The sequence below is a fragment of the Cherax quadricarinatus genome, chromosome 58 (genome assembly GCF_038502225.1).
Source record: "Cherax quadricarinatus isolate ZL_2023a chromosome 58, ASM3850222v1, whole genome shotgun sequence".
Lineage (NCBI taxonomy): Eukaryota > Metazoa > Arthropoda > Malacostraca > Decapoda > Parastacidae > Cherax > Cherax quadricarinatus.
This window is the reverse complement of record NC_091349.1, coordinates 9,859,555-9,872,054: the sequence shown is the minus strand read 5'-3', so window position 1 is coordinate 9,872,054 and position 12,500 is coordinate 9,859,555. Positions and strand designations below refer to the sequence as shown.

Here is a 12,500-nt window from a genome sequence, read left to right as displayed (position 1 = left end):
ACAAGAACAATTTATTTTAGCCTAACCCAACTAAATATATTTTAGATTTGCTGATAGTAATTTAATACTAAACAAACACAGTGAAATATTTTTTTTTTCGTTAGGTTCAGAATGATTTTGGCGAAATTATTGCATACACAAATTTTCGATTGTCCTATATGGCAAGATGAGCGTTGCTATTTAAGCCAAGATCGCAAGTTCTGCCTATTCGGCACGACATATATATATATATATATATATATATATATATATATATATATATATATATATATATATATATATATATATATATATATATATATATATATACATATATATATATGATACCACCTGTAGAACATTTTTTGTTTTTCTGATAGATTTAAAAAAATTCTAAACATTAAAGAGTATTTTTGTATTACGAAACACCTAAATGCTTATGCTGGTGGCTTTCTTTGTGCTTAGAAACATTTTACAATATGTAAACCACACATTATGTTATGCAAAAAAAAAAAAATGAATTCTGAAGATGATTGTTTTTGAGTTGTGTTGGAAGTACCACAAAATGCATCCCATGTATTGATTGACTTTTAGCGGTTATAACTATATTCCCTCCTTAGTGTATTAACACTTTCATTATTAAAGTATACTTTAAATGAATGTGTTAATATTACTTAGTAAACTTAGTAATATTTTTTTGTAGTCAAGCACATGGACACATCGAAAATTGACGTCAATCCATTTTTTCAATAAGATGCGGCTGGTTTTGTGGGTGATCAGACGTAGTGAGGCGCCTTCCTCCAGGTTTATACAAACTGAGAACTGTAATACGGACGCTGGGCTTTAACAACATAAACACAGGTCATTACTTCCCTCGTTAGTGACGTTCGACAAGGCTGTTTCGAGCATTCAAGATACCATGAGCGAAAGTTGACGACAGACGGTAAACAGCCAGCCTAGTTTCGCTAAGTATAGACGTCGGAAGGTATTGATCCCGAGCTGTGAATGTGTCAGCAGATGGCGCGCGCGACGCCAGACTCCAGCTGGGTAAAGCTTCAGATCCTGCAAATGTAACAGAAAGTCGAATCGACTCTTTTTTAAGTGTGCTGGATGCTGCTGATGCGATGCCTCAGAGTTTTCTCTCCCGGTGCGTGCATCCAGACAGTCTGAATTTGACAGGTGTTTGGCTCCTTGTAAATACCTCATTCAGTTATCCATCCCCGCTGGTTTAGAGGTGAGGGTAGTGAGGTCGTTCCCGTTGAAACTATCAATTTAACGGGGTTAAAGTACTATGAGTGTATTAACTGCTGATTTAACTAAAAAGAAAGGAGTGATGAGGACGGCCAAGTCAAGAAAGGATGTACCCAACTACGACACACGTAAGTATACTGAAGAAATTGTACAGTCTTCCGTGTTGTCAGCCATCATAATAACATATTTTATATTAGGCTCAAAGCTTATGATACACGTCATATCGTCGTATTAATTTCCAAAATATATTCATAAGCTTTCAGTTTGTTTACTTAACAACGGTTTGCATCCGAGGGCTTTTGTTTCTGGTGAGGACTTTGTCTCGTGACTCTGATAAGTCTGTAGCATAAATTGGTACGACAACTTGGTATCCATATCTAACAGTATCGACATGCAGGTACCAGGGAAGTGGGTGCCATAGTCTGGTATCTGGCACTGGGAACGTGAAGGAACATCTGTAGTAAGATATTGATTGTCATAGGGAAACCCTTCACTAAATGAGGACAGTTTGTAACCCTGCCTGCTGTATAGCCCTTGTGGCTTAGCGCTTCTTTTTGATTATAATAATAATAATGTAACCCTGCCTTACTTTCTTGCCCTCCGACCCATTTTCAAATACTCGAACCCACCTACCAAGCACCCAAACCCACGTATTATCAAGTACTCAAAAACCCATCCACCTTCAATCACCAATACCTCTCATCCACCCACCCGGATACACTTCTCTCCATTACATAATTCCACTGTCACAAAAAAAAAATACTTATACGGTCTTCCACCCTCACACAAACCACTTACACACCCTTCTAACTTAACACAAACACTTATGAGCCCTTTCTCACTCATCTACCCATCCATGCTTGCCAAACACTCGGTCTCACACCTCTACACACATTCTTGGACTGCAGAAATGTGCTTGATACTGTATTACTCAAGAGAAGGTAGGAGTAACAGGGAATTCACTACAGTGGATCAAAGAGTATCTTATGGGAAGGAGACACGTTGATAAAATTGCTCACAAGTTTGTCATGGCTGGGAACCAAAACAAATATGGTACTAGGGGAAGTGAGCACAACTTTGTAGTACCCACAGTAGGTGTCAGACTTCAAACACCTTTTATTGTACAGCAGTAGAGGAGTGGAACGGACTGCCTGCACATATTAAAGCCTGTCGTAGAATGAACCAGTTCTGGAAGAGAGCTGGAAGGTACCTAATGAATGAAACTACAGAAAGGGAGGGGAGTGATTTCTTGTATAGCTGACATTCATGTACCTATTATTGTGACCTAATCATCTCTCAAATGTTAATGTAATAAATTCCACCTTATTCCTAACATATCTTCTTTTATTGTAATTGATTTTCACACAGTTGAGTTACTTAGCTGTTTTAAATTTTGAAGTCTAAATAAAATATTACAAGGACCCCAATGGAAATAAGTCACTTTGTCAGACTTGGGTTATGGGTTATCTTAGGTAATTTACACTACGTAGTACAATTGTAATTATGTGTACCTGTGCCACAATAAACTTGTTGGAGAGATGTCGGAACTGGAAAGTGTAAGAAGAGGGGCTCAGCATGGATCGATATTGTGACCAGTACTGTTTCTGGCATATGTGAATGACATACCAGAAGAGACAGATGTAGCCCTTCTTACAGATGATGTAAAATTAATGAGAATAAAAAAAATATAAGAGCAGGATTAGTTCATGTGGTTACTGGAATTCAACTTAAGTAAATTGAAAATTATGAAAACTGGGGAAAAGACAAAAAGATCTGAAATTTAAGACTAGACTCGGAACGGTAATTTACACAATGTACAATAATTGTACTGGTGTACCTGTACCTAAATAAACTTAACCAAGTAACCTCCTGGTTACCGCAGCGAAAGCTTGTTTGGAATTCAGGAATCTCAGTCATTCACGACTACATTATACATGTCAGAACCCTCTTGACGTACGCAGCCCCAGCATGGAACCCTCACTAACATATGGAACTGGAAGCAGTGCATACATACGGGTTTGGCGCTTGTTGTTTAATTTGATAATAGAGGAAGTACTGAGATATGAAGCGAGACTTGTCATAGAGCTTAGGAAAATGAACTATAAGGAAAGGCTAAAGGAATTGAACCTGACGACAGAGGATAGAGCCTGAGAAGACATGATGCTAACGACATGCAAAATACTCGGAAGACTATCATAATAAGGTCCTTCCTATTGTGAGCCGAGAGCTCTACCACTTAAACTACAAATTATAGAGAGAGAAACAAAAGGTGTGACCCTAAACATTGATCAACAAAGATTGGGAGCCAGACTCGTGGCCACAACCACGAGGAATTTGAGGTAATCACGCTTAATCCTAGGAAAGGGAGGGGCAGATCCAATTCCTTGAATCGGGAGCTCTTCAGCATCAAGGCACAGACGAGGATGAGAAGAGTTTACACACAAGATACATTAGACCTGCTGTTTAGTAGGTTTAAGTACAAGTACACATAAGTACAATTATCATATATGGTGTAAATTACCTAGGATAGCCCCTTAAAAGTTAGTGACTTACTTCCATTGGAATCCATATGCAGTGATGCTGGTGACAGGCTCTTGATCCAAGGAACTGAACCTATCTTCATCTTAAATCAAGACTAATCACTTCCCATTTCCCAGGCACTGTAAGACCCTCAGATAATTAGCTCTTCGTGAATAAAAGAAAAAAAACCAGTAATCGCCCTAAACGAAACATGTGGACATAACGGTTGATGAGTTTCCAGAATCTTCTACTCCCGGTGCCCGGCGATGGGCCAGGCTTGTCTGGTGCTTGCCTAGTCAGTCAGGTTGTTGCTGTTGGTGCCCCGCTGTCCCACATATCCATCACAGCCTGGTTGATCCGGCATCTGGTGAAGATACTTGTCCAGTTTAATCTTGAAGATTTCTACACTTGTCCCAGCAGTGTTTCTGATATCCTCTGGTAAGATGTTGAGTAATCTGGGACCGCGAATGTTGATACAGTGTTCCCTTATTATGCTCACTGCAACTCTGCTGTTCAGTGGTTTATCTAGTGAAACGTGCAGACAAAATTGAAAAACATGTGTATAAATTTGAGAATCGAACAACGTGAGGAATGTGAATAAATATGGAAACGTCGACAAATAGAGAATCGTCGACAAAGCAACGTCGACAAAGAGAAATGTAGACAGATGGAGAACATGGGCACAGTTGAGAAGCGTGAGAGATGTGAACAAATTAAGAAGTGCGGACAAACCTAAGAAATATTTGGACAAAATAGAAAAACGTGGACAAAACTGAGAAACATGCAGACAATATATTGTGTAAGAATGGTATATAATACCGACAAGATGAAATTAAGACACATGTGCAACATCTGGGTATCTTTATTGTAGACGTTTCGCCATCCAGTGGCTTTATCAATACAAATTCTAGGACATAACTTGAAGACAGTAGAACTATATACAGAAGATGAGGTAATCAGTCCCTCAACCTAGGAGTAGGTGCGAAGAGCACCATAGTCGTGGAGATTCTGAAGCAGAAGAAAGGAGCCTGGCGCTTATATAGTAACGTCAGGTGTAGCAGACTAGGGCATAGTCACTGGTAGGCGGGATTCCCCAGTGGAAGTAGGTCCTTCCCAAAGAGATGGGTTAGTTGTAGTAGTAGTTGTCGTAGCCGTGAAGGTTATGTACATGTCCTCAGAATTAAGATTCCATGATGTTGCAGTGTCTGACAATTTGTGTACGAATGGTATATAATACCGACAAGATGAGAGTAAGACACATGTGCAACATCTGGGTATCTTTATTGTAGACGTTTCGCCATCCAGTGGCTTTATCAATACAAATTCTAGGACATAACTTGAAGACAGTAGAACTGTCTTCAAGTTATGTCCTAGAATTTGTATTGATAAGGCCACTGGATGGCGAAACGTCTAAAATAAAGATACCCAGATGTTGCACATGTGTATTAATTTCAGACAATATATTACACATCACAGTCACTGGGGCGAGTGACCATTTCATTAAAATTCTTGACTACAAAACAAACGCAGAATCGCAATTCTAAAGGAACGACCCGTGAACTCCAGACTCTGTAGCGAGGTACCTAGATGAGTATTAGAAGCTCGTGATCAAAGGAATTGGACCTCCCCTTTCGTATTCTTTGGATCAAACCTGATTGGCTACCTTTCCCAAGTCTGTATAACACCGTACGGGTATATCGCTTCTTCCTAGGTACAGCAGTAATAATTTAGTGCAATGCATATTTCCCAGAGAGAAAAGCGCGCTTTCGCACGCGCGCACGCACACACACACACACACACACACACACACACACACACACACACACACACACACACACACACACACACACACACACACGCGTGGGTAACAAGGCTCCGAGATCCTTAGCGTTGTAAGGCGTGCAATAACAGCTAGCAGTAATCAGTGGTAGTGGAACGTCAGTGAACAATACCACGAGTGATAATTAAAGTTATTAGTTAAAGAAAGTGAGAGGAAAGCTGAAATCATAATATTTCAAAGCGCAAACCGTTGGGGGTCTTAGGCGCTGTTGCCACATTGGCAGCGGTAGGCCTGAAGAAGTGACGTCACGACAAGTTGTGTGCCATTATACATATAAAGTGAAGTGTATATAATGTGAAGTGTATACTATCATCAGTGAAGAGTGAAGTGAGGAAGTGGGATGTATGAGAATATATGGTTATAAACATCACGGGTGAAGGATCTCCAAAATAGGGATTTAAGGCCTACGTACGACGACTTCGTCATCAGCAGCTGGCAACTGTCACCGCACCATTGCAGCGGAAGTTCATTAGCCTATTTGTGGTTTGCATGTTGACGGCCCTGGCTGGCCTTGCATACTGTTTGATACTGGTCACTCACTCTTGCAAGCTATTACCAGAATTAGAATAGAAATAACATAGACATAGTGAATATAGTGTTGACGAGTGTGAGAAGGTAGGTGGGACAAGCTTTTAAGGGCAACATTGTAAGACGGTGCTAGGGTCAAGTCCCAGGAGGGTTGTGTCAGGTCACAAGAAGTTGCAGCCAGTCATTACACTGCACAAGACACTCACACACACACACACTCACACACACACACATGCACACACGCACACAGGCAGTGTTACTACCGGTAGTTATTAGCAGTAAGAATACTTAGGAAGCTAGGAAGTCCTCTCTCAATGTGAACAAGGAAAATGATAATAACCAGCAGCAATTAATACGTAAATCCAGAAAGGGCAATAAGTGGAGAGAGTAGCATAATTGGGAAAGATAAAGGAGACTAAATTTGTGCCTACACGACGGATCTTTCAACCACAGCACCTACCCCCCCCTAACCCTCCCTCCCTCACACACACACACACACATACACACACACATACACACATACACACACATACACACATACATCACAGGGCCAGGAGCTCGGACTCGGGGCCAGGAGCTCGGACTCGACCCCCACAACCTCAACTAGGTGAGTACATACACACACACACACACACACACACACATATATATACACACACACACATGTACACACACACACCACACACACACACTACACACACCACACACACACACACCACACACACACCACACACACACCACACACACACACCACACACACACCACACACACACACCACACACACACACACACACACCACACACACACACACCACACACACCACACACACACACCACACACACACACACCACACACACATACACCACACACACACACACACCACACATACACACCCCACACACACACACACACACACAACACACACACCACACACACACCACACACAAACCACACACACACACCCCACCCACACACCACACACACACACCACACCCACACACCACACACACCCACCCACCACACACACACACCACACACACACACCACACACACACACCACACCACACATACACACACACACATGCACCACACACACACACCCACACACACCCTCCACCACTTGACACAAACACGTACCCCCCCCTCCCCTAACCACCTCTCCCCCTTCCCTAACCACCTCACTTTAGCCACCTACCCCACCCCCAAACCACCTAACCCCTCCCCAAACCGTCTAACCCCCCCAACTACCTCCCTCCCTCCAATAACCATCCTCCCCCTCCCCCATAACCATCCATTCCCTCTCTCCCTCAAACCATCTAACCCCCTCCCACAACTATCTCTACCCCTCCAATAACCATCCTCCCCCTCCCCAACAACCATCCATCCCCTCTCCTCCTAACCATCTATTCCCCTCCCCCTAACCACCCGTCCCCCCTTCTGTGGAGCAACGGGGAAACCTAGATCCAGGATGAGGACAAGGGGCTCCAAGGACGAATCTGGGAGGGAGGAATGGAAGGTAGAGCTCAAAAAAAGGGAGGAAGACTGGGGAAGGAGACTAGATGAGCTGGAAAGGAAGATGGAAGAATGGTTAGCAGCAGAATGCAGAAGGTGGAAGCAACAGGCCACAGCAGCAGAAATCAAGATAGAGAGATTAGAAGAGGAGCTGAGACATCTGAAACAGCACAGAGACAAAGATATTACAGAAGTAGCATCGGCAATGGCTACATCAGACACATACAACAGGTCTGAAGGGGGCATGGAAACTAAACTGTATGCAGAGGTCCTGTCAAACCCACATGGGGCCAAAACAAAGACAGGGAGCACACTAGGACAGAATGAGAGGTTGGAAGACATTGAAGGAACTAGGACATGTGCAAGGACCTTACCAGATACCTGTGGGGGCCAGGAACAGGTGAGCAGGAAGGACAAACAAAGAAGCATAGGGGCCATAACTAGGGAAGGGACTGAAGGAAGGAACACTCCACAGGAAGGAACTAAAACACATCAGAGGATGCAATGGGAGTCACAGTGGGAGGTGGAAAGGGAGAGATCCGTGTTTGTCTATGGGCTAGACGAAGCTAAAGGGGAAACTTATGATGAAAGAAAGCAGGAGGAGAAAAAAGCGATTGAAGACATCATGAAGGTGATAGGCGAGGGGGACATGACCCAGGTGGCAAATTTTCGGAGAATTGGGTGGTTCACAAAGAAAAGGAATCGTCCTCTCAAAGTGATTTTCAAGGCAGAATCAACCCGAACCATGATCCTGCAGGAGAAAGCACGGCTGAGAGGCAAGCAGGAGTTCCGGAGTACCTCGATCGAGACAGAACACATGACGAAAGGAAGACAATGAAAGAGAGAGTTCAAAAACGAAAGGAGAAATGGGAGGAAATGAAAAAGGAGAGCAGAATAACCCAGGATCAAATGGAAGGACAAGCGCACCCCCCAGAAACACCTGCAGAAGGACTCCAGCCACGACACCCCCAAGGCAACTGAACAATCCAAACCAACCATCACACACCGATCCCTCTGTTTCCACCCCCCGCACCACAGTTACAGTATTAGAACAGAAGTTGAAGGTTTGGTACACAAATGCAGATGGATTAACGAATAAACATGAGGAATGGCAAGAAAGAATCAATGAGAAGTCCCCAGACATCATAGCAGTTACAGGAACAAAACTCACAGAGACAATAATAGATGCAATCTTCCCACCAGGATACCAGATCATGAGGAAAGATAGAAGGGGCAGAGGGGGAGGTGAGGTTGCTCTGCTCGTAAAAAACAGATGGAAATTCGAGAAAATGGAAGGCATAGATGAGACGGGAGAAAGAGACTACATAGCAGGTACACTTCAGTCTGGGGAACACAAAGTGGCCATTGCAGTGATGTATAATCCACCACAGAACTGCAGGAGGCCAAGAGAGGAATATGAAGAGAGCAACAGAGCAATGGTGGACACACTTGCTGAGGTGGCAAGAAGAGCTCATTCCAGCAGAGCAAAGTTGCTGGTTATGGGGGATTTCAACCACAGGGAGATTGACTGGGAAAACCTGGAGCCACATGGGGGTCCCGAAACATGGAGAGCCAGGATGTTGGACGTGGTGCTGGAAAACCTCATGCACCAACATGTTAAGGACACTACCAGAGTGAGAGGGGAGGATGAACCAGCAAGATTGGACCTTGTGTTCACCCTGGGCAGCTCAGACATTGATGACATCAAGTATGAGAGTCCCCTAGGAGCTAGCGACCACGTGGTTCTGTGCTTTGAATACATAGTAGAGCTGCAAGTGGAGAGAATAACAGGAGTTGAATGGGAAAAGCCTGACTATAAAAGAGGGGACTACATAGGGTTGAAGAACTTCCTGCGGGAGGTCCAGTGGGACAGAGAACTGGCAGGAAAGCCAGTAAATGAAATGATGGAATATGTAACAACAAAATGCAAGGAGGCAGTGGAAAGGTTTATTCCCAAGGGCAACAGTAACAACGGGAAGACCAGAACGAGCCCCTGGTTTACCCGACGGTGTAAGGAGGCAAAAACAAAATGTAATAGAGAATGGAAAAAGTACAGAAGGCAGAGAACACACGAAAATAGGGAGATCAGTCGCAGAGCCAGGAATGATTATGCACAGGTAAGGAGGGAGGCCCAGCGACAGTATGAAAATGACATAGCATCGAGAATCAAGACTGACCCGAAACTGTTGTAAAGCCACATCAGGAGGAAGACAACAGTCAAAGACCAGGTGATCAGGTTAAGGACAGAAGGTGGAGAACTCACAAGAAATGATCAGGAGGTATTTGAGGAGCTGAACAGGAGATTTAAGGAAGTTTTTACAGTAGAGACAGGAAGGGCTGTGGGAAGACAGCACAGAAGGGAACATCAAGAGGGAACATAACAACAAGTGTTGGATGACATACGAACAACCGAGGAGGAGGTGAAGAAGCTCCTAAGTGACCTTGACACCTCAAAGGCGATGGGACCGGACAACATCTCCCCATGGGTCCTTAGAGAAGTAGCAGAGATGCTGTGCGTGCCTCTAACCACAATCTTCAACACATCCCTTGAAACTGGGCAACTACCTGAGAAATGGAAGACAGCTAATGTAGTCCCCATATTTAAGAAAGGAAACAGAAACGAGGTTCTAAACTACAGACCTGTGTCTCTGACATGTATTGTGTGCAAAGTCATGGAGAAGATTATCAGGAGGAGAGTGGTCGAACACCTGGAAAGGAACAAGAATATAAATGAAAACCAGCATGGGTTCATGGAAGGCAAATCGTGTATCACAAACCTCCTGGAGTTTTATGACAAGGTAACAGAAGTAAGACACGAGAGAGAGGGGTGGGTAGATTGCGTTTTCCTAGACTGAAGGAAGGCCTTTGACACAGTTCCCCACAAGAGATTAGTGCAGAAGCTGGAGGATCAGGCGCATGTAACAGGGAGGGCACTGCAATGGATCAGAGAATACCTGACAGGGAGGAAGCAACGAGTCATGGTACGTGAAGAGGTATCACAGTGGGCGCCTGTTACGAGCGGGGTCCCACAGGGGTCAGTTCTAGGACCAGTGCTATTTTTGATATATGTGAACGACATGACGGAAGGAATAGACTCCGAAGTGTCCCTGATGTGAAGTTGAAGAGAAGAATTAAATCGGATGAGGATGAGGCAGGACTGCAAAGAGACCTGGACAGGCTGGACATGTGGTCCAGTAACTGGCTTCTCGAAATCAATCCAGTCAAATGCAAAGACATGAAGATTTGGGAGGGGCAAAGAAGACCGCAGACAGAGTATAGGCTAGGTGGACAAAGACTACAGACCTCACCCAGGGAGAAAGACCTTGGGGTGACCATAACACAGAGCACATCACCGGAGGTACACATCAACCAAATAACTGCTGCAGCATACGGGCGCCTGGCAAACCTGAGAATAGCGTTCCGATACCTTAATAAGGAATCGTTCAAGACACTGTACACTGTGTATGTTAGGCCCATACTGGAGTATGCAGCACCAGTCTGGAACCCACACCTGGTCAAGCACGTCAAGAAGTTAGAGAAAGTACAAAGGTTTGCAACAAGGCTAGTCCCAGAGCTCAGGGGAATGTCGTACGAGGAAAGGTTGAGGGAAATCGGACTGACGACACTGGAGGACAGAAGGGTCAGGGAAGACATGATAACGACATACAAGATACTGCGGGGAATAGACAAGGTGGACAGAGACAGGATGTTCCAGAGAGGGGACACAGAAACAAGGGGTCACAACTGGAAGCTGAAGACTCAGACGAGTCACAGGGACGTTAGGAAGTATTTCTTCAGTCATAGAGTTGTCAGCAAGTGGAAGAGCCTAGCAAGTGAAGTAGTGGAGGCAGGAACCATACATAGTTTTAAGAAGAGGTATGACAAAGCTCAGGAAGCAGAGAGACAGAGGACCTAGTAGCGATCAGTGAAGAGGCGGGGCCAGGAGCTGAGTCTCGACCCCTGCAACCACAATTAGGTGAGTACAATTAGGTGAGTACACACACACATTTTACACGCAGCACTTCTGTGAAATAGTTGTATCACCAGCATCAACTATAACCCTACTGTCTTATCCCACAGCTCCAGAAGCATTTTTGCTACATCTATTCTCATACCCATCAAAGCCATAAGTAAAGTTTATTCAGGTGCATAGACACAACTACAGTTACATAGATTATCATACATAGTAATATATGTGGGGGTCCTTTATTTCCATTGGAATCCTTTATAGACGATTGACCATAAACCCAGAATAAGGCGGTGACACAACTATGTCACATAAGTGCTGGTTGTGGAGTCATAGTATTGTATCTCTTTGGTTGAGTGGTTGCACCTTTGGACCTGTTATAAGCACGGACCACGGTTCAGATCCCCGCCCATTCTTCTTTATTCATTTGATATTCGTTTATATATATATATATATATATATATATATATATATATATATATATATATATATATATATATATATATATATATATATATATATATATATTATAATTTTAAAACAGAGCATCCTGTAATGCTATTTTTTCTAGGTGCAGGCAATACAGTATAACAAAACTCGTTATTCCCAAACCAGAAATGGAACTGGTGCAACAAAACTGTTGAATAATTGCTCAAAAAATGTGAAAAGTATCGTGATTTATTTGGTCAGTTTGCTTACAAAAGTTCTGGTGTAACAACTTTTGTTGACATTTTTTATATATATATATATATATATATATATATATATATATATATATATATATATATATATATATATATATATATATATATATATATATATATATACACACACATACTAATGCATCCACGAACAAATGATTTTAAGCAAATAAGTAATACATAATTAGTTAAATTTGTAATG

General features: G+C 43.1%; 1 protein-coding gene across 2 annotated transcripts in view; it reads left to right on the top strand.

Annotated features, from left to right (window-relative positions):
* Window positions 1-1,143: 1,143 nt before the first annotated feature.
* unc-119 (unc-119 lipid binding chaperone) overlaps window positions 1,144-12,500 on the top strand; it is a 194,893-nt gene continuing 183,536 nt past the window's right edge. For both annotated transcript variants that reach the window (XM_070097598.1, XM_070097597.1), the window contains exon 1: window positions 1,144-1,358. In XM_070097598.1, the coding sequence (XP_069953699.1) occupies window positions 1,271-1,358 (88 nt within the window). In that variant the 5' untranslated portion in view covers window positions 1,144-1,270. The remainder of the gene's footprint in view (window positions 1,359-12,500) is intronic.